Genomic DNA, 19514 nt, shown 5'->3' with positions numbered 1-19514 from the left:
TAAAGTCTCAGCAGTCCCTGAGTCCCTGATAGCAGGAGGCAAAAGGGAGAAACTCACTGCCATAAACCTCCAGGTATCAACTTGCCGATGCCTTGGAAGCAGCTGACCACAGCTGACACTGAGTCCATCCATCGGAAAACATTGAGCTTCCAACCAGCCGCTCCGATACAGCCTCCTGAGCGCCATCCTCTGTCGAGCGCCTTTGACCTTGCCCCGGCCGCTGAAACACACAAAGCCGAGGATTTTGGGGCCTTCAGCTCTGGAGATTCCAGTTACCACACAGTAGCAGCAGCAGTAAGCGGGCATTTCAGAAGTTTTCCAGATGTTCCTCCATACTCTCACGTCTGTCTCCATCAAATCAGAATTGTGCACGGTCCCCTACTTGACAGATAACAGACATCAGCGAAGTGGCCACGTGCGCTGCTGTCGCACCAAATATTATCATTTAATTTGAATTAATTTATATGGTTTCCTTCCAATCTTATTTTATATGAATGTGAATTGGTGGTTGATGATTTTTCTTCTTTATATATATAGATGATTGTAAGACGTATTGCTTCGGGAGTTGGTTCCTAATAGGTTTTTTTCCCTCTCTTTTTTTCTTTATTTTTCTTTTTCTTTCTCTCGTAGTTAGTGGGGTTTTTTTTCTTTTAGTTAGTTGGGGTTCTCTTTTTTCCTTCTTTTCTTTATAAAAAAATAATTTTTTTCATTATCATATTATTCTTTTTTGATAACTTTTTCTTCAGCTTTATTAACTGTATATATATCAATTTTTGAAGTCTTGTATCATTTCATAGCTGTAGAAGATTATGTATCAATAAAAAGAATTTAAAAATGAAAATGAAAAAAAAAGGCTATGGGTAATCCAAGTAATTTCTAAAGTAGGGACATGTTCGGCACAACTTTGTGGGCCGAAGGGCCTGTATTGTGCTGTAGGTTTTCTATGTTCTATTACTCATTTATTGTAATTTTTATAAAGTATACATTTTTATTGTAATTTATAGATTTTTTATTATTATGTATTACAATGTACTGCTGCCACAAAACAACAAATTTCACAACATATGCAGGTGATATTAAACCTGATTCTAACAGTGGACGTAAAAGTGGGTGGCCACTTTGCAAAACAGCTGAGAGATAACACGTTGATACACAGTTTGGGGATTCACAACTGTCTAAATTTTCTGACCTTATTTGCTGATTTTCAAGTAAAATGATCTATAATGGGATACTTAATTAACACATTGTTCTTAATTTTCAAAGCAGATTTGGCCATTACCCTGAAAACATGATTTAAGACAACAATTGTCAGCAAACATTTCGGGCCGAGACCCTACCGTCCTGACGAAGGGTCTTGTCCCGAAACGTCAACTGTACCTCTTCCTAGAGATGCTGCCTGGCCTGCTGGGTTCACCAGCAACTTTTATGTATGTTGCTTGAAATTCCAGCATCTGCAGATTTCCTCGTGTTTGAATTGTCAGCAAATGTTAATTTGTGTAATTGGGTGGCACGGTAGTATAGCGGTTAGCGTAGTCACTTTACAGTACCAGCGATCACCGATTGGAATTCATTTCCTGCCACTGTTTTGTGTGTTCTCCCTGTACCATGTGAGTTTACTCTGGGTGCTGCTGTTTCCTCCCACATTCCGAAGATGCATGGGTTAAGGTCAGTGAATTATGGATGTGCTATGTTGGTGCTAGAAGCGTGGCAACACTTGCAAGCTTCCTCCAGCACCATCTTCTGACTCTGTTGGTCGCTAAGGCAAATGACACATTTGACTATATGTTTCAATGCACAGTACATGTGAGAAATACAGCTATCCTTTGAGCAATGTACACAAAATGTAGGAGAAACTCAGTAGGTCGGAAGGTGCTGGCTGACCTGCTGAGTTCCTGAAGCATTTTATGTGTGTTGCTCTGGATTTCCAGCATCTGCAGAATCCCTTGTGCTTAAGCTAAATTTTGATTGTGTCTTGAACAACACAGAGAACTGTAGTGGATGTACATACACTTCTTTCCAGAGCTATACAATATAAGCATGGTTCCTTGCACAAATTGACAGATTTTACAGTCGATAAGTGGTACATAATTTTAAATAATTCAAAAGTTTAAAATAAGTTGCAAGATAAAAATCTCAGTTATGTTGATTCCAGCAACTTTGTTTTTTGGATGCATGAGTCTAGGTCTGCAGAGGCTCCACTTTATAGAATTCCATCTGTTTGGTGTGTGCTTTTCATTGCTTTTTTGCAGAAGTGTATAAATCTGGGTCAATGTGATGCCCAGAGACTCTTTTGGGTTCAGTACCTGTAGTACTGAAGCCCTTCAGGCATTTTGAACAATGACAGCTGTTGGAATAAATGCAGTACAGGGTTTTTGACCATTAACCTAATATATTTACTGCCCTAAAAAAAGTCTGCTTTCAAGTATTTCTGTTCCTGTACAGAGCAATACAAACTTCCATGAATTTCAGGATAATCGTTAAGGATTATTAACATTAATTATAGTGAATGAGTGCATTTAACCGAATGGGGATTGAATATTTATCAGGTGATGGACACTAATGCAGTGAAAAACTACCTTAAAAAAAAATGCCTTTCTGTTCATTTAACCACCTCTCACAATGCACCACATTTTCAAAGGGAGTATGGTAATAAATGACAATACTTGTTGAAAATCCCTGGGATTTTACCTTTTAAGGGGTGTGTTCAGTGGCTATGCTTGTAAGTTCTTTCATAATGCAGAGGATTTAGGATCACACTGTGTGTATACTACTGCCATATCGTATGTTAGAATCGGTGTTCACATACAGATGCAATAAAAAGTTTGTGAACCTTTTGCAAGTACCTGGTTTTCTGCATTAATTACTCATAAAATGTGTTCTGTTCTTGATTTAAGTCACAATAATAGACAAACACAGTCTGTCTAAACTAATAACACACAAACACACACAATTGTACTTCTCGTCAATACTAATTACACTATTTAAACAATCACAGTCTAGGTTCAAAAAGTTATGTGAACCTCTGGGGTAATGCCTTCTACAAAAGCATTCAATCAATGAACGCTGAAGGAGGTGAAAAAGACGCAAGGGTAATAGCAAAAGGCCTGCAGAAATCTCGAGAACTTAGTAAAGTCTCTGTTCGTGTCCACTATAAGAAAAACACTGAAAAAGAATGGTGTTCATGGAAGGACACCACGGAAGAAACCGCTGCTCTCCGAAAAAAGAAATTGTTGCACGTATCAAGCTTGCAAAAGACTACCTGGATGTTCCACAATGCTTCTGGGGCAATGTTCTGTGGACAGATGAGACAAAAGTTGAACTTTTTGGCAGAAATGTACATTGCTATGTTTGGAGGAAAAAGGGCACTGCACACCAACACCAAAACCTCACTGCAACTGTGAAGCACGGTGGAAGGAACATCATGGTGTGGGGCTGCTTTGCTGCCTCAGCTTGCAATCGTTGAGGAAACAATGAATTCAAAATTGCATCAAGACATTTTACAAGAGAAAGTCGGTAGCATTCCATCACCTGAAGCTTAATGGAAGTTGGATGATGCAACAAGACAATGATCCAAAATGCAAGAGCAATCAACAACAGAATGATTTAAAAAGAAGAAAATTTTTGTTTGGAATGGCCAAGTCAGAGTCCAGACCTCAACCCAATTGCGATGCTGTGGCATGACCTAAAGAAGGCTGTTCATGCAAGGGATCCCAAATTATTGATGAACTGAAAGAGTTTTGTATGGAGGAATGGTCTAAAATTCCTCCTTGCCATTGTGCAAATCTGATCAGTAGCTACAGGAAACGTTTGGTGGAGGTTATAGCTGCAAAGTTAGTTCTACCAGTTATTAAATACAAGTCCAGCTGAAGGGTTGGGCCCGAAACGTCGACTGTACTTTTTTCCACAGATGCTGCTTGGCCTGCTGAGTTCCTCCAGCATTTTGTGTGTGTTAAGTACATGGGTTCACATACTTTTTCCAGCCTGGACTGTGAATGGTTCAACAATATGTTAAATAAAAACATGAAAAATGCAGCTGTTTGTGTTTTATTAGCTTAGGCAGATTGTGTTTGTCTATTATTGTGACTTAGATGAAGATCAGACCACATTTTATGGCTGATCCATCTCCAGGTCGAGACCTTCCTCGCTGTTACTGAGCCCCCCCAGTGTCCCCTTCCTCCACCACCACTCCAACCCCAGGTCTTTTAGGCTCTTTTGTCACCTCTTGGATCATCAGAGCCTTCATCTTCCTCTCACCTTTCCTTCCTTGTACACCCGAACCAATTCTACTCCTCTGACGCTACCAACCCTCCTCTCCCTCTGATCCCAACTCTAATCCCTGCTGTGTTTTCACCATTCCCTCTGTCCTTCTCTTCTTTGAGGCAGACACCTTTGTCTCCTCTTCCCTGCACATAAGTGAGTTCCATGCCTGCAATGACACTGAGTTCCTCTTCGGTTGCTTCCGTCTCTGAGCCCACTTCTTTGGCAAAGATTTCCCATCCTACATTGATGACTCCTTGTCCTGTTTCCAACCTTCTTCTCCTCTTGGACACCCAGCTCTGGTTCCCTTCGTCTTCTGGGTCTTTTCATCTCTAATTGCCAATGAGACATCAACCAGCTTGATTTCAGCACTCCCCTCTACTCTTTGAACATTACCCTCTCTGATACACTGCCTCCACTCTCACTGCACCATTCCCAACCTTACCATCAAACCCACAGACAAAGTGGGGTGCTGTTGTAGGGTGGTAGTCTGACCTCTACTTTGCTCTACTGTCAGACACCTCCTCTTACTTACCCTTTGAAAGGACCTCACTCTGGACCATCAGAAAATTGTCTCTGACACCATCGCTAACCTCATCAGCTCTGGAGTACTCCCATCCACTGCCACCATGCTCATAGCTTCTTTACCCTGCACTGCTCAATTCTCCCCCCTACCCAAGATCTACAAACCAGACTGTCCAGATCTCTGTCATTGTGTCTGCCTGTTCCTGCCCCAATGAACTCTTGTCTGCATGTTATGTCTCCATTCTATCTCCCTTAGTTCAGTCCCTTCCCACCTACATCTGCGACACTTCAAGTGTTCTTGATCTCCTCAATAACTTTCAGTTCTCTGGCCCTGAAGTCTCATTTTCTCATTGGATGTCTAGTCCCCATACACCTCTACCCCCATCAAGAAGGCATTAAAGATCTCCACCTCTTTCTCAGCAAAATACCCAACCAATCCCTCCCCCCCACCACCCTCCTCTATCTGACAGAGCTGGTCTTCACCCTCAACAATTTCTCCTTCGGCTCCTCCCACTTTCTCTAAACCCAAGGGGTAACAGTGGGCACCTGCATAAGCCCCAGCTATGCCTGTCTTTTTGGTGGCTACCTAGAACAGTCCATGTTCCAAGCCTTCCCTGATAATGCTCCCCAACTCTTCCTGCACTTCGTTGACGATTGCATTGATGCTGCTTCATGCACCCTGCTGAGCTCATCAATTTCATCAATTTTGTCTTCCACTTCTACCCTGCCCTTAATTTCACTTGATCATTTCTGACGCCTCTATCCCCTTTATCAATCTCTCTGTCTTCATCTCTGGAAGATAAACTGTCTACTGACATCTTTTATAAACCTACCAATTCCCACGACTACCTTGTATATACCTCTTCCCACCCCGTCTCCTGTAAAAATGCTGTTCCCTTTTCTCAGTTCCTTCGCCTCCACCGCATCTGTTCCCAGGATGAGGCTTTCCTTTGCAGGACAACAGAGATGTCCCCCTTCAAAGAATGGGTTTCCCTTCCCCCACCATTAAGGCTGCCCTCACCCACATCTGCTCCATTTCCCAGACATCTGCACTCACCCCATCTTCGTGCTGCCTTAACAGAGATGGTTTCTCTTGTCCTCACTAACCACATGAGCTTCCATATTCAACACATCATTCTTCGCAGCTTCTGCCATCTTCAAAGCCCATTTTTACCCCCCCCCGCTTTCATCAGGGATTGGTCCCTCCATGATTGTCTAGTCCATTTGTCCCTCCCCACTGATATCCATCCTGCCAAGCAACAGAAACACAACACCTGCTAATTCACCTCCTCCTTTATCCTTTACCTCCATTTAGGGTCCCAAACAGTACATCCAGGCGAGGCAACAATTCACCTGTGAATCTGTTGGGGTCGTCTGTTGTAACCAGTGTTCCCGATTCATCCTTCTCTTCAGAAGGGCTTGTTAGTGTGCTGTATCTCTAACTGAAATAAGCATTCACAAAGTCTGGTATGTGGCATTACTTTGTGCATTGTCTGTCCTAACCCACTTTCATTGTTGCCTTTAGGAACCTGGTATACGTCTACCCACAGAGCTTGAATTTCAGCAGCCGTCAAGGGTCTGTGCGAAATATTGCCGTGAAAGTCCAGTTCATGGCAGGGGAGGATGCCAATAGTGCAATGGCGGTAAAAAGCATCTTGCATCAATGTTTTGCAACTCTATTCTGTAAACATATGATAGCATGTACCTACTATCAAAGTATATATTGAGAAAAAGGAATGGGATTCTTATACATTATTGAGAGGTTGCAAATGAAGACAGTATATGAGATTATCACTATGGCAAAAAGGGTAAATCAGGCTTGACGTTAAGCTTTAGCTTTGGGGCAGATTGAAAGATTTTAAAGAAAAAAAACTTGGTTCTTTAATGTTTTGCCTCAAGTATCCAGGATTACTTGTGAGATTCATTAATTCTGTAGTACTATCATAATGTCAGAAGTGATATTTAGCATTATAACACAAATAACAAAGCAGTAAGTTCTATTGATTCAATTTCTATTGCCATTAATTGCACATAAAATATTGAATATTATAGAACCTTAAATGCACCCTATCACCTCCATCGATGTCTCGCCTTTCTCCCATGGTCCGCTCTTCTCTCCGTCAGATTCCTTTTTCTTTAGCCCTTTACCCTCCCCCCCCCACCCCATCACCTCCCAGCTTCTCACTTCATCCCCCTATCCCACACACCTATCTTCCCTCTCATTTTGCTTCACCTATCACCCGCCAGATTATACTCCTTCTCCTCCCCCCACCTCCTTATTCTGGCTTCTTCCCCCTTCCTTTCCAGACCTGATGAAGAGTTTCAACTCAAAGTGTTGACTTTCCATTTATGCTGCCTGACCTTCTGGGTTCCTTCAGTTTTTTGTGTGTGTTGTTGGAGGACCTTTACTTTTCATCACGACAGGGTAATGGGAATAGGGCTCAATGACTGAAATGCAGAACGAAGCATCTTTGGTACTGCCAAAGCTTTAAGGTGCTATGGAAGAATACACATACGACAGTGTAATAAAATTATCATTTGAAAACGGAAGAAAAGGAGTGCGAGAAATTGGGTTCTTCACATAGAAGAGGAGGAAACAGATTTTGAAAAGGAATAAACGTAACATCAAAATAAAAACCAGAAACATTGCAATGGGGAGAGGTGTAGAAAGCCAGAGGTACTATATGAGAGACCACCTATTTTCCAATACACTATTTAGTTCAGAAGCCTTTCTGGACAAAGGTTTCTGTTGTTGCCAGAAATGGGTTAGACTGGGCCCAATCTAAGAAAAAATGTGCCGGCATTGAAGAGGGTCCAGCGAAGGTTCATGAGAATAATCTCTGGAATGAAAGGGTATGAAGAGTATTTGATGGTTCTGGGCTGCACTCACTAGAGTTTAGAAGAATGGGGTGGGGGATCTCATTGAAACTTATCAACTGTCAAACAGCCTAGATAGAGTGGACGTGGAGAGATATTTGCTATAGTGGGAGACTCTAGGAACAGAGGGTCACTTTAAGATGCAAGGATGTCCCTTTAGAACAGACATAAGGAGGAATTTCTTTTGCCAGAGGATGGTGAATCTGTAGAATTCATTGCCACAGTTGTCTGTGAAAGCCAAGTCTTTGGGTATATTTAAAGTGGATGTTGATATGTTCTTGGTTAGTTAGGGCATCAGAGATAACAGAGAAGACAGGAGAATTGGGTTAGAGGGATAATAAATCAGCCACGATTAAGTGGTGGAGCAGACTCAATGGGCTAAGTGGCCTAATTCTGCTCCTATATCTTATGGTCTATGGTCAAAGTAAAGGCCAGAAATGTTGCTCTGGGGAGAGGTGCTGGAAGCCAGACAAGAGGTTTGAGAAACGTCATGTTTTCTGAGATGCTAATTAGTTCAGAAGTTCTTCCAGATGACGTTTTCTTTGGTTGCCAGAAATGGGTTAGACCTTATCAAAGTTGAACTTTGGGAAGAGATTTATTTAATGCCAAAGTCTGTGAATTTCGCATCGTTAGTGAGAGTCAACACGCTTCTTTCACACAGATTTCAGCCCTTTGCATTTTTGATACTAAGAGTTATATAACTAATTTTCAACTATTTTGTATATTTTTGCAGAGTGGGTATTAACAGAGCAGTACATACTGTACTTGCTGTAGAACCAAGATTATTTAAAGTGTAATCATTGATACTTGAGAAGATTGCAAGAACTTTTACTCCCACAGGATATTGGACTGTAGATGCATCCGTTTTGAGACATCATGTGTATTAATTAACACCTTACACTTAATATTCTTCATTTCACTGTTGAAATAATAAACTACCTCAGATGTTGCAAGATGTTTTCTTCGGTATTTGTCTCCAATTGATGTCTGTAATGAAACTAAGAATCTTCGAACAGCTAAAGGCTTATTCTTCCCATTTACTCTTTTGTGTTCGAGCAGCAAGTCTCGACCAAGCCTGAGACCCAAGTCTAAACCAGACTATGGTCAAGATTCACACACAAGTTTTCTAATGAGAAGGTGGCTATATTGTTACTCGGAACCCAAACTCAGTCTTCTTCACAGTGTAACTACATCATTTTTCTGTTTCTATCTGCTTCAACATAATTTCTTCTATCAACATAAAATGTGCACAGAAACTTAGCAGGGCAGGCAGCATGTATGAAAAGAGAAACAGTTAATATTTCAGGTTGAAAACCTTCATCAGAATGGGAAAGAGACTTGTTAGTCAAACATCGACTATTTCTTGACCTCCACACCTGTTGCTTCATGCTCTGAGTCCCTCCAGCGGATTGTTTTCCCCTTGCTCCAGTTCCCATCAGAGTCGGAATCAGATTTACTATTACTGATTTAAATGATGTGAAGTATGTTGTTTTGCGGAATCAGTATAGTGCAAAGATAAATAACGATAAATTAGAAAAATAGTGTAAGAAGAAGGAACAACATAGTAGTTTCATGGGTGTATGGACTATTGAGAAATCTGATCGTGGAGGGAAGGAGCTGTTTCTGGATAGTTGAGTGTGGGTCGTCAGGCTCTGGTACCTTCTGATGGGAAGTAATGAGAAGAGGACGTGTTCAAGAATGGCAAGAGTCTTCAGTTTTAGATGCCACCTCTTGAAGAAAAGCCAAAGAGAGGGCATATAATAGAGCAAAAATTAATGGGAAGTGAAGCTTTAAAAACCCAACATAAGGCAACTAAAAAAAGTCATAAAGAAGGAAAAGATAGAATACAAAGGTAAGCTAGCCAATGATATTAAAGAGACTACCAGAAGCTTCTTTAGATACATAAAGTGTAAAAGAAAGGTGAGAGTAGGTATTGGATTGCTGGAAAATGAAGCTGGAGAGGTATTAATGGCAGACAAGGAAATGATGGATGAACTGAATAAGTATTTTGCGGCAGTCTGTGGAAGACACTAGCAGTATGCCAGAGGTTTGGGAATGTCCAGGGGAAGATGTGAGTGAAGTTTCCATTACTAGGGAGAAAGTTCTTGGGCAACTAAAAAATCTAAAGGTAGATAACTCACCTGGACCAGATCGTATACACCCTAAGGTTCTGAAAGAGGTGGTTGAAGTGTTTGTGAAGGCATTAGTAATGATAGAAACATAGAAAACCTACAGCACAGTACATGCCCTTCGGCCCACAACGCTGTGCCAAACATTTCCTTACCTTAGAAATTGCCTAGGGTTATCCATAGCCCTCTATTTTTCTGAGTTTCATGTACCTGTCCAGGAGTCTCTCAAAAAACGCTATTGTATCCGCCTCCACCACCGTTGCCAGCAGCCCATTCCACACACTCACCACTCTGTGTAAAAAAAAACACACTTACCCCTGACATCTCCTCCGTACCTACTTCCAAGCACCTTAAAACTGTGCCCTCTTGTGCTAGCCATTTCAGCCCTGGGAAAAAGCCTCTGACTATCCACACGATCAATGCCTCTCATCATCTTATACATCATCTTGAATTGATATTTCAAGAATCAATTTATTCTGTCATAGGTCCAGGGCAATGGAAAATTGCAAAAGAATGGAAAACGCCACTCTTCAAGAAGGGAGAGAGGCAGAAGAAAGGAAATTATAGGCCAGTTAGTCTGACCTCAATGGATGGAAAGATGTTGAAGTCGATTGTTAAGGATGTGGTTTCCGGGTACTTGGAGGCACATGATAAAACAGGCTGCAGTCAGCATACTTATGGGAAAATCTTGCCTGAGAAGTATGTTGGAATTCTTTGAAGGAGTAACAAGCAAGATACACAAAAGAGAATTGGTGGCGGTTACGTACTGGGATTTTCGGATGGCCTTTTACATGACCCTGCACGTAAGGCTGCTTCACAAGTTAAGAGCCCATGGTGTTACAGGACAGTTACTAGCATAGATAAAGTATTGGCTGATTGGCAGGAGGCAAAGAGTGGGAATAAAGGGAGTCTTTTCTACTTCATTGCCGATAACTAGTGGTGTTCCACAGGGGTCTGCATTGCAAACGGCCTCTTTTACGTTACATATCCATGACTTGGATGACGGAATTGATGTCTTTGTGGTCAAGTCTGCAGGAGATACGAAGAGAGATGGAGGGGCAGGTAGTTTTGAAGAAGTAGAGAGGCTGCAGAGGGACGGACAGATTAGGATAATAGACAAAGAACTGACAGATGGGATAGTGTTGGGAAGTGTATGATCTTCAAGTTCAAGGTCTTGTTTCTCATCCTTCCCTTTCTTCATTGTTTTATGTTGGCTTTGAGTATCCATCCCATTACCTGTCCTAACTTCTGCATTCCACTTAAAGCACCTTTATTTTCAAAATCTTCCATGGCTTTACCTGAACCCATTTGTGCAGCTTTCCAGTTTTATGTCCACTTAATTCTATGTTTCTTTCAGTCACAAGGCCATAATTGATTACTTGGATTTTAAATGTTATTGTTCAGTCAGCTGGTATGCTTCTGCTGCGCAGTGCCACCTAATAATTTGTTTCTGTCTTGTTTGCAAATGCAGGTTATTTTTGGGAAGTCCAGCTGTGCTGAATTTTCAAGAGAAGCATATTCTGCTGTGGTGTATCACAACAAGTAAGTGCCAAAACTTAAGTCTTACCAGGCTTTTAGGGGCTGTGCAGATGTTTTTTGCATCTGCTTGTTATTATGATTCATAGGGAGAATGCACAAACATAGAGTGGTGTAATTGAACCCAGGTCATTAACACGATAATAGCATTACTGCATCGCCCCAATCGATTTGGTTAGTTTGCAAGATTAATTCATGATACTTGGAGGTAATCGATTATAATTGATAAATACGAGATTCCACAGATGCTGGAAATCTTGAGCAGCACACACAACGTACTGGATGAACTCAGCATGTCTGACTTATCTTTGGAGGGAAATGTACAGTCAATGTTTTTGATTGAGACCCTTCAACAGGATCTGATGGGAGGTCTCAGCCTGAAACATCGATTGCTCATTTCCCTCCATTGATGCTGTCTGACCTGCATTATAATGGATAGTGGGTTGGCTAGCTCACAGGAAGTAGTGAATAGGGATGAGAGTATAATTTTCAGGTTGGGCACTAGTTCAAAGAGTGTCACAAGGATCAGTTGTGGATCTAGAGCTATTTACCACATGTATTCGTGGTTGGCATTTGCAGATGTTACAAAGGTGGGCGGTTGGGCAAAATAACTGAAGGTTAGCTCTAGCTCAAGTGAGTATTGTGCCCCTGTTCATGAAGCACAGAAAGCTAGCAGCCGGTAAACAGGAATGCTCATGCAATTCTGCCTCTTATTTTAAGGAAAAGGAAAGGTACGTCGCATCCGGAGTTTCTCCGGTTGGCGTCGATTTCCCTCTACGCCTCTCTGACGTAGTAGGGAATCATGTACGAGGCAAGTTACAGCAGTGGTTTGAAATTGCCTTCTGCCGGGTGAGTTTCCAAAGAGATCACCAGCTCGTAACCCAGCACAGATGAAAAGCGTGCAGGGGAGCCAGCTGGATTCGAACTCGGGACCTTTTGTCCCGAAGTCCGACGCTGATGCCTCTACGCCACTAGCTGGGTCCCTCTTATTTTAAGATGGTGAACTATAAAAGCAGGTAAATATTGCTACAACTATGCGAGACATCAGTGCAATCATGTCAAAAAAGCTACGAAAAGATTTGGTGCCCTTATAAAAGAAAGATATTATTTCAAGATAGTTCAGAGAAGGATCATTTGGATAACCCCCCCCCCCATTCATGAAATGCTATTACAGTGCCAGCTGTAAATTTGGCGTTAGATTCCTACCGCCTGTAAGGGCTTTGTAGGTCTCCCCCTGACTTCATGGGCTTCCTACTGGTCTTCAATTTCCTCCCACATCTCAAAGACATGCAGTTAGGATTAGTAAGTTGTGGGCATGCAATATTGGCACCAGAAGTGTGGTAGCTATTGCCGGTTGATTTGCCACAATCTTTGCTGGTTTGATTTGGCACAAGCAATGCATTTCACTGTATATTTCAATATATATGTGAAAACTAAAGCTAATTTCTTTGAAAGTCTTTTTTAAAAAAAAAGATAAGGCGGGGTTGTCTTTAGGAAAAGTTGGTCAGGTTGAGGCTATACACATTGGGATTTAGAAGAACAAGAGAAATTTTATTTCAACATTGAAGTTTCTCAGAGGATAGACTAAACGCTCAGATAATACTTCTCCTTGTTAGAGAATTGAGAACTAGAGGGCATAATCTCAGGATAAGACTGAGATGATAAAGAATTTCATCTCCAAGGATTGTGAGTCTTTGAAAGTTGTTGCCACAGAATCCCTGAATATATTCACAGCTGAGATAGATTCGTAATCAGTAGGGTAGTCAAGGATTCTGGCCATTTCCAGGAAAATGAATACAGAAATTGGATATTGGATTAACCATGATGTATTGGGTTTGCTGACTGTGAAGCTCTAAACTCAAACAAAGACTTTAAGCCCTATTGGACATTCTAAATAGTACTCCCACTAAAGGGAGATTATACTGTAACTGCCCAAACTTCAAAGACTAGTTTACTTCCCTGTTTATTCTCCACAGCTCTTTATTTTCCAGCTCTTAGCTTCTTCCCTCCCCCTCCTGTCTTCTCCTATCATTTCAGATCTGCCCCTCCCCCTCCCACTTTCAAATCTCTTACTGTCTCTTTTCTCGGTTAGTCCTGACGAAGGGTCTCAGCCCGAAACATCGACTGTACCTCTTCCTATAGGTGCTGCCTGGCCTGCTGCGTTCCACTGGCATTTTGTGTGTGTTCCCTACATTTATACCCCTATATCCTTTTCACACAAAAGGTTTTAAAGCATTTTTGGTGACATAGATTTTGGCTAGCTATCATTAATCGTGCAGAGCTAACTTCTGAGTGCATATAATTTCCAACTATAAACACTTCAATTATTGCTGTGCTAAATAATGTTATCCATCTGGTTCTGCATGCTTCCTTGAACAAGCAACTTAAGAATCATTTTGTCTGTTTGAAACAACCCAAATTAAACAATTCATTGTCTTATACTCTACTCTTGAGCAGTAATAAAGCAGGTGTCGTATTTTTTTTTACAGACAGAGTGCCTTCAAAATACTGAGGTCATTTGCAAAGGGTGCTTTTTTAACTTCAAGCTGCTTTCCATTTATATCTTAAGAACTAAAGACTGACTTCCACTTACAGCCAGAAGTTAAACAAAGCAATATAGTTGGAGGTTTACTTACAACTGTTTGTGACCGTTCAAATGTCAGCTGCCATATAGAAAGCTAGCTTAGCAAACATGAGATCGAAGCAAAAACTGATCTTATTGAATCTTGCATCAGGTTCAAGGGGCAATATGCCTACTCTTGTTTCTATTCTTTATGGTTTTATCTCTTTGGCTTAGCAGGCAATGAGTGAACTATCTGAGTGCAATATTGCTCTGATTACAGAGGTCATTGCATTCACTCATTGTTTAATGAAAGATTTATGTGCCTCCTTCATAAGACGTAGCTGGTATGAAAAGGCATTTTTCAAACTAAGAAGGTGAAAGTGAGTGATGAAACCATAACACAGACAAAAAATGCAGGTGAATGCAGCAGGCCACGAAGAGGTACAGTCGACTTTTCGGTCCGAGACCTTCGCCAGGACAGCATTCCATAATTAGTCTTTCAAAGTGCAAAGTAATTTTATTATCAAAATATGTATATGTCACTGTATACTACCCTGAGATTCATTTTCTTGCAGACATTCACAGTAGAACAAAGAAGTCAATAGAATCAATGAAAACTACACACAAACACTAATAAATTGTGCAAAACCAAAAAGAAACGAGCAGTAATAATAAATAATACCAAGAACATGAGTTGTAGAGTTCTTGAAAGTGAGTCCATAGATTGTGTTTAATGATCAATTCCGTGTTGCGTTGAGTGAAGTTATCCGTACCGGTTCAGAATCCTGATTGTTGAATGATAATAAATATTCTTGAAGCTGGTGGTGTGGGACCTAAGACGCCTGTACCTTCTTCCTGACAGTAGCACTGAGAAGAGAGCTTAGCTTATGTGGTCGGGGTCCTTGATGACGGATGCTGCTTTCTTGTGGTAGTGCTCTTTGTAGATGTGCTCGTTTACCGGAGTATCAGATAAAAACTGACATATTATGTGATCATTACAGATCTCCTGAATTTTATGAGGAAATTAAAATGAAAATTCCAGCTAATTTGACAGACAATCATCACCTGCTCTTCACCTTCTACCACATCAGCTGCCAGCAGAAACCCAGTTATTCACTGGAGACTCCTGTGGGCTACACGGTAAGTGACTGGGAAACATTAAATTGGCCAATGAAATGTAAGGCAGAACACCAAAGGAAGCTTTTCAATCAGATATAATGCTTAAGGCCCTAGTTAGGTTTCTGATGCTAACTAAATATTGGGTGGTGTTTAGTATTTTAATTGGTAGATTGGAATTATTTACTTTTTGGAAATATCTCCAAAGCAAACTTCCTTTTGGATACATTTCAAAAACACTGAATATTGAGAGATACATTCCACTAACCAAATAGTCTTGGAGCTGCTGGGATTCTATGTCATTTATCAAGCTTTTACTTGGTGTCAAATGATAACACTGTGGAGATGGGTCCATCAATTATTTGTAGTGATAATGCATGTCAGAAAGCAGTGGTCTCAACAAACCGTGCAATATCATTATCAATGCTGGTTTTTACAAGGAAAATAGTCCGACCCATTGTACCCCCCCCCACCATGAGTGAGAAGAGAGCATGAGAAGCAGTTCCCGATGAAAGGTTTCGGTCCAAAACATTGAATGTTTATCCCTCCACACAGACACTGCCTGACCTGCTGTGTTCCCCCAACATTTTCTGTGCATTCCTTAAGATTTCCAGCATCTGCAGAATCTCTTGTGTTTATGAGAAGTAGGCTCTCAAGGAGTGGATAGGGAGTGTGTGAATCTGGGCCCTGACAAATGGACAAGGTGTATCATTGGACAGGGTGTATGGAAACCAGGTCCTCAGTTGTTGTTTGTCATCTATGTCAATGACCTGGATGATAATGTGATTAACTGGATCAGTAAATCTGTGGATGACACCAAGATTGGGGGTGTAATGGATGGCGAGAAAAACTATCAAAGCTTGCAGCAGGATCTGGACCAGCTGGAAAAATGAGCTGAAAAATGAGAGATGGAATTTAATGCAGGTAAGTGTGAGTTATTGCACTTTGGGAGGATCAACCAGGGTAGGTCTTACCTGGTGAGCGGTAGAACAAAGGGATCTGGGAATACAGGTCCATAATTAATTGAAAGTGGTGCCACATGTAAATAGGGTTATTAAAAAAACTTCTGACACATTGGCCTTCCTAGATCAAAGTACTGAGTACAAGAGTTAGGATGTTATGTTGAAGTTGTATAAAATGTTGATGAGGCCTAATATGGAATATATGCAGTTTTGGACTACCTACAGCAGCGGTCCCCAACCACCGGGCTGTGGACCGGTGCCGGGCCGCAAAGCATGTGCTACTGGGCCGCGAGGAAACGATATGATTTGGCAATAGGAGCCAGCTGCACCTTTTCTTATTCCCTGTCGTGCCCACTGTTGAGCTTGAACGCACGCGAGGTCATTACCCGCGCGTCATCCATGTCAGCGCGGGAAGGAGATCAGCTCCTCAAGCTTGCAAATGACGGCGGGCTGAAAAGCATATTTGACATAACATCTCTGCCGGCATTCTGGATCAAAGTTAAGGCTAAATATCCTGAAATAGCTACGAAAGCACTGAAAATGTTGCTTCCATTTCCAACATATCCCTGCAATGAATGCAACGAAAACTAAATTGCAGACTAGACTGGACATAAGGAACCCCCTTCGAGTATCGCTGTCTCCCATCACCCCTCGATTGGACTCTCTTGTTGCAGGGAAACAAGCCCAGGGCTCCCACTGATTCAGCGATATTGGTGTGTTGCAATGATTTTATATGTTCATACGGGGAAAATATGTGCTGTTTGTTTAATATCCAAACGTTACTTAAAATGTTATGATGCTATTGACTTATATAACCATATAACAATTACAGCACGGAAACAGGCGATCTCTGCCCTTCTAGTCCGTGCCGAATGCTTCTCTCACCTAGTCCCACCGACCTGCACTCAGCCCATAAACCTCCATTCCTTTCCTGTCTATATACCTATCCAATTTTTCTTTAAATGATAATACCAAACCTGCCTCTACCACTTCTACTGGAAGTTCGTTCAACACTTACTTCAAGCTCCCCTGTCCTCCCCTGATAATTGACTTATCACTATATTCATGTGAGGAAAATATGTGCTGTGTGTTTAATATTAAATTCGTTAGATAAACCCTTTTAGAAACGAAATTGAGCGTAATAGCCACTTATCGTCTATATTGCGTCCTATATATTGCGTTCGTGATTAACACCCCCCACGAACAGAATCGCCAAAAATGATTTGTAGAAGAAAATCGGCACGTACACGCATGTGTAAATCACGCATGCGCACTGGTGCCCGCGCAAAGCTTCATGGTCATTGTAGTCTTTCTTGGGGTAAACCCAATGTACTTGACTGCTACTTTTGTTCGTTGGCAACCCTACCACCCCCCCCCACCCCCCCGTCGGCCAGTCCGCAAGAATATTGTCAATATGAAAGCGGTCCGCAGTGCCAAGAAGATTGGGGACCCCTGACCTACAGGAAAGATTGAACGAGTACAGAAAAAGTTTACAAGAATGTGGCTGGGACTGAAGACCTTTGTGTATTGTAAAGAAAGATTGAATAGATGTACTTCCTAAATCATGGAATATTGAAGGAAGATTTAATAGAGGTATACAAAATTATGAGATGCATAGATAAGGTAAATGCAAGCAGGCTTTTCTACTGAGGTTGGGGAGACAATGATTTGAGGTCATGGGTTAAGGGCAAAAGGTGAAATGTTTAAGGGGAATGTGAGGGGAAACTTCACTCAGGGTGGTGAGAAAGTGGGATGAGTGCCACTGCAAGTGGAGGATGTGATTTTGATTTCAATGTTTTATGAGAAGTTTGGATAAGTACGTAGATGGGAGGGGTATGGGGGGTGGGGGCTATGGTCCTGGTGCAGGTCAATGTACTCCTATCGTTCAAATGGCAGTTTAAATGGTTCACCCAGAATAGGTGGGACAAGGGGCCTGTTTCTGTATTGTAGTTTTCTATGACTGTGATTGGATGGGGAATCTGGGAACTGGGTCCCCAACAAATGGACTGGGAGTCTGAGAACTGGGTGCCCAATGAATAGATTTGGAGTGTAGGACCAGGTCCATGGGGAGTGGACTGGGAGTCTGAAGAACCAGGAACCCAGGGAATGGACTGGAAGTCTGCAGATGAGACCCCAGTATGGAGAATGTGAAAATTGGATTCCTGACAAATGGGTTGGGAGTGTGGGAACAGGGTCCCTGGGGAACGGACTGGGAATTTAGGAACCATGTCCCTGGGAAATGGAATGAAAATGTGAGAACCTTGTCCCTGGGGCATGGACTGGATGTTTTGGAACCAGGACTCTGGGGATTGGACTGGAAGTGTGGGAACTGGGTCCATGGGGAATAGACTGTGATTGTGGAGATCACAGGTTATGAACAGTTGCTTTCAAGAAGCATCAGATTGGACAGATGCATACATTTGCTTCATTCCTCCCTTTCACCAGATCGGGATTTCCGATATTGAGCAAATGTGATATTGGATAATGGATTATTGGAGTTCTGCTGTACTTAAATTTAACAAACAGTTGCCATCAGAATGGCCTAATACTTTAACACTTTTGCTTAAAATAAAAATTCCTCACAACTTTGCTCTGCCTGCATCAGTGGATGGATTGAAAGATGCACATCAAGCACAGACAGATCCTGATAAACTAAGCAAGAGAGTAAACTTGTTTCATGTTGCAATTTGCCTATAATGAATAATTACAAGAGATGGCAGTTGACAAGCCAAGCTGCTTGTCATCAATTATTCTGAACTATACTCTTGTACCTATTATTGTCACTCAAAAGGGAAATCAAGTAGATGAGCAATATGTTCTGATTCAAGAATTTATTCCCTGATGTGTGTTCGCAGTTCTATGTTTTAATTTTGTTTGGATATTTGGAGAAAAGTACTTATTTTTCAGCAGCTGTTAGCTTGGGATCTTCATTACTTGCTACTTGAATCACTGTGAGAATAAACACGTTCCCATTTATGGCAATGAGATGACCAACCGCGTTAGGTCTGGGAATTTACTTGTGTTGGACACTGATGCATCAGTGATGCAAATGATCTTCACAAGTCGAGAATGAGGCATAAAGCTTGTTGCTTATGATTATTTTCTTAAGTGTTGCAAGAACAAAGATGGATAGGGAAGAAACATGGCCAGAGACAAAGAAAAGATCAGCAGACTAAAGAAGTAGTATGGTCTTCTCACGCCAGACTGGAGATAACAGAAATTCCATTGGTCACAGTTACCAGTGAGATACAGTACCTAGATTCAAGTAGCATGATGTCTGCCAGTGAAACTAAGGCGTCTCCAGAAAAATGCAGAGGCATCTGTAACAACTGGAAAACTCACTGAGCAATTATGTGCATATAACAATTACAAGCATTAAAAAGTCCAACTACAAGAAAAGTAACAAATTTACATCTCAATCCAAAACCTGACTTCAGGAAAGCACGTATTAACTCTACATTGTTCTTGTAAATGCGGAATTGATTTATTTGCCAGTTCTCATTGAAGCAAGAGCTAATTTTTCCTAACATCTTTGAGGGAAGAAATACA

The 19514-nt window shown here is 41.5% G+C and overlaps 1 protein-coding gene across 6 annotated transcripts in view; it reads left to right on the top strand.

Annotated features, from left to right (window-relative positions):
* The window catches only part of LOC134339362 (dedicator of cytokinesis protein 7-like), a 223323-nt gene that overhangs the window by 84148 nt on the left and 119661 nt on the right, over positions 1 to 19514 (top strand). For all 6 annotated transcript variants that reach the window (XM_063035799.1, XM_063035798.1, XM_063035797.1 and 3 more), the window contains exons 15-17: positions 6308 to 6425; positions 11260 to 11330; positions 14889 to 15027. In XM_063035799.1, the coding sequence (XP_062891869.1) occupies positions 6308 to 6425; positions 11260 to 11330; positions 14889 to 15027 (328 nt within the window). The remainder of the gene's footprint in view (positions 1 to 6307; positions 6426 to 11259; positions 11331 to 14888; positions 15028 to 19514) is intronic.

This window comes from Mobula hypostoma, chromosome 29, assembly GCF_963921235.1.
Source record: "Mobula hypostoma chromosome 29, sMobHyp1.1, whole genome shotgun sequence".
In the NCBI taxonomy this organism is placed as follows: domain Eukaryota; kingdom Metazoa; phylum Chordata; class Chondrichthyes; order Myliobatiformes; family Myliobatidae; genus Mobula; species Mobula hypostoma.
The sequence above is the reverse complement of the archived record's forward strand: the minus strand, read 5'-3'. Positions and strand labels throughout refer to the sequence as shown.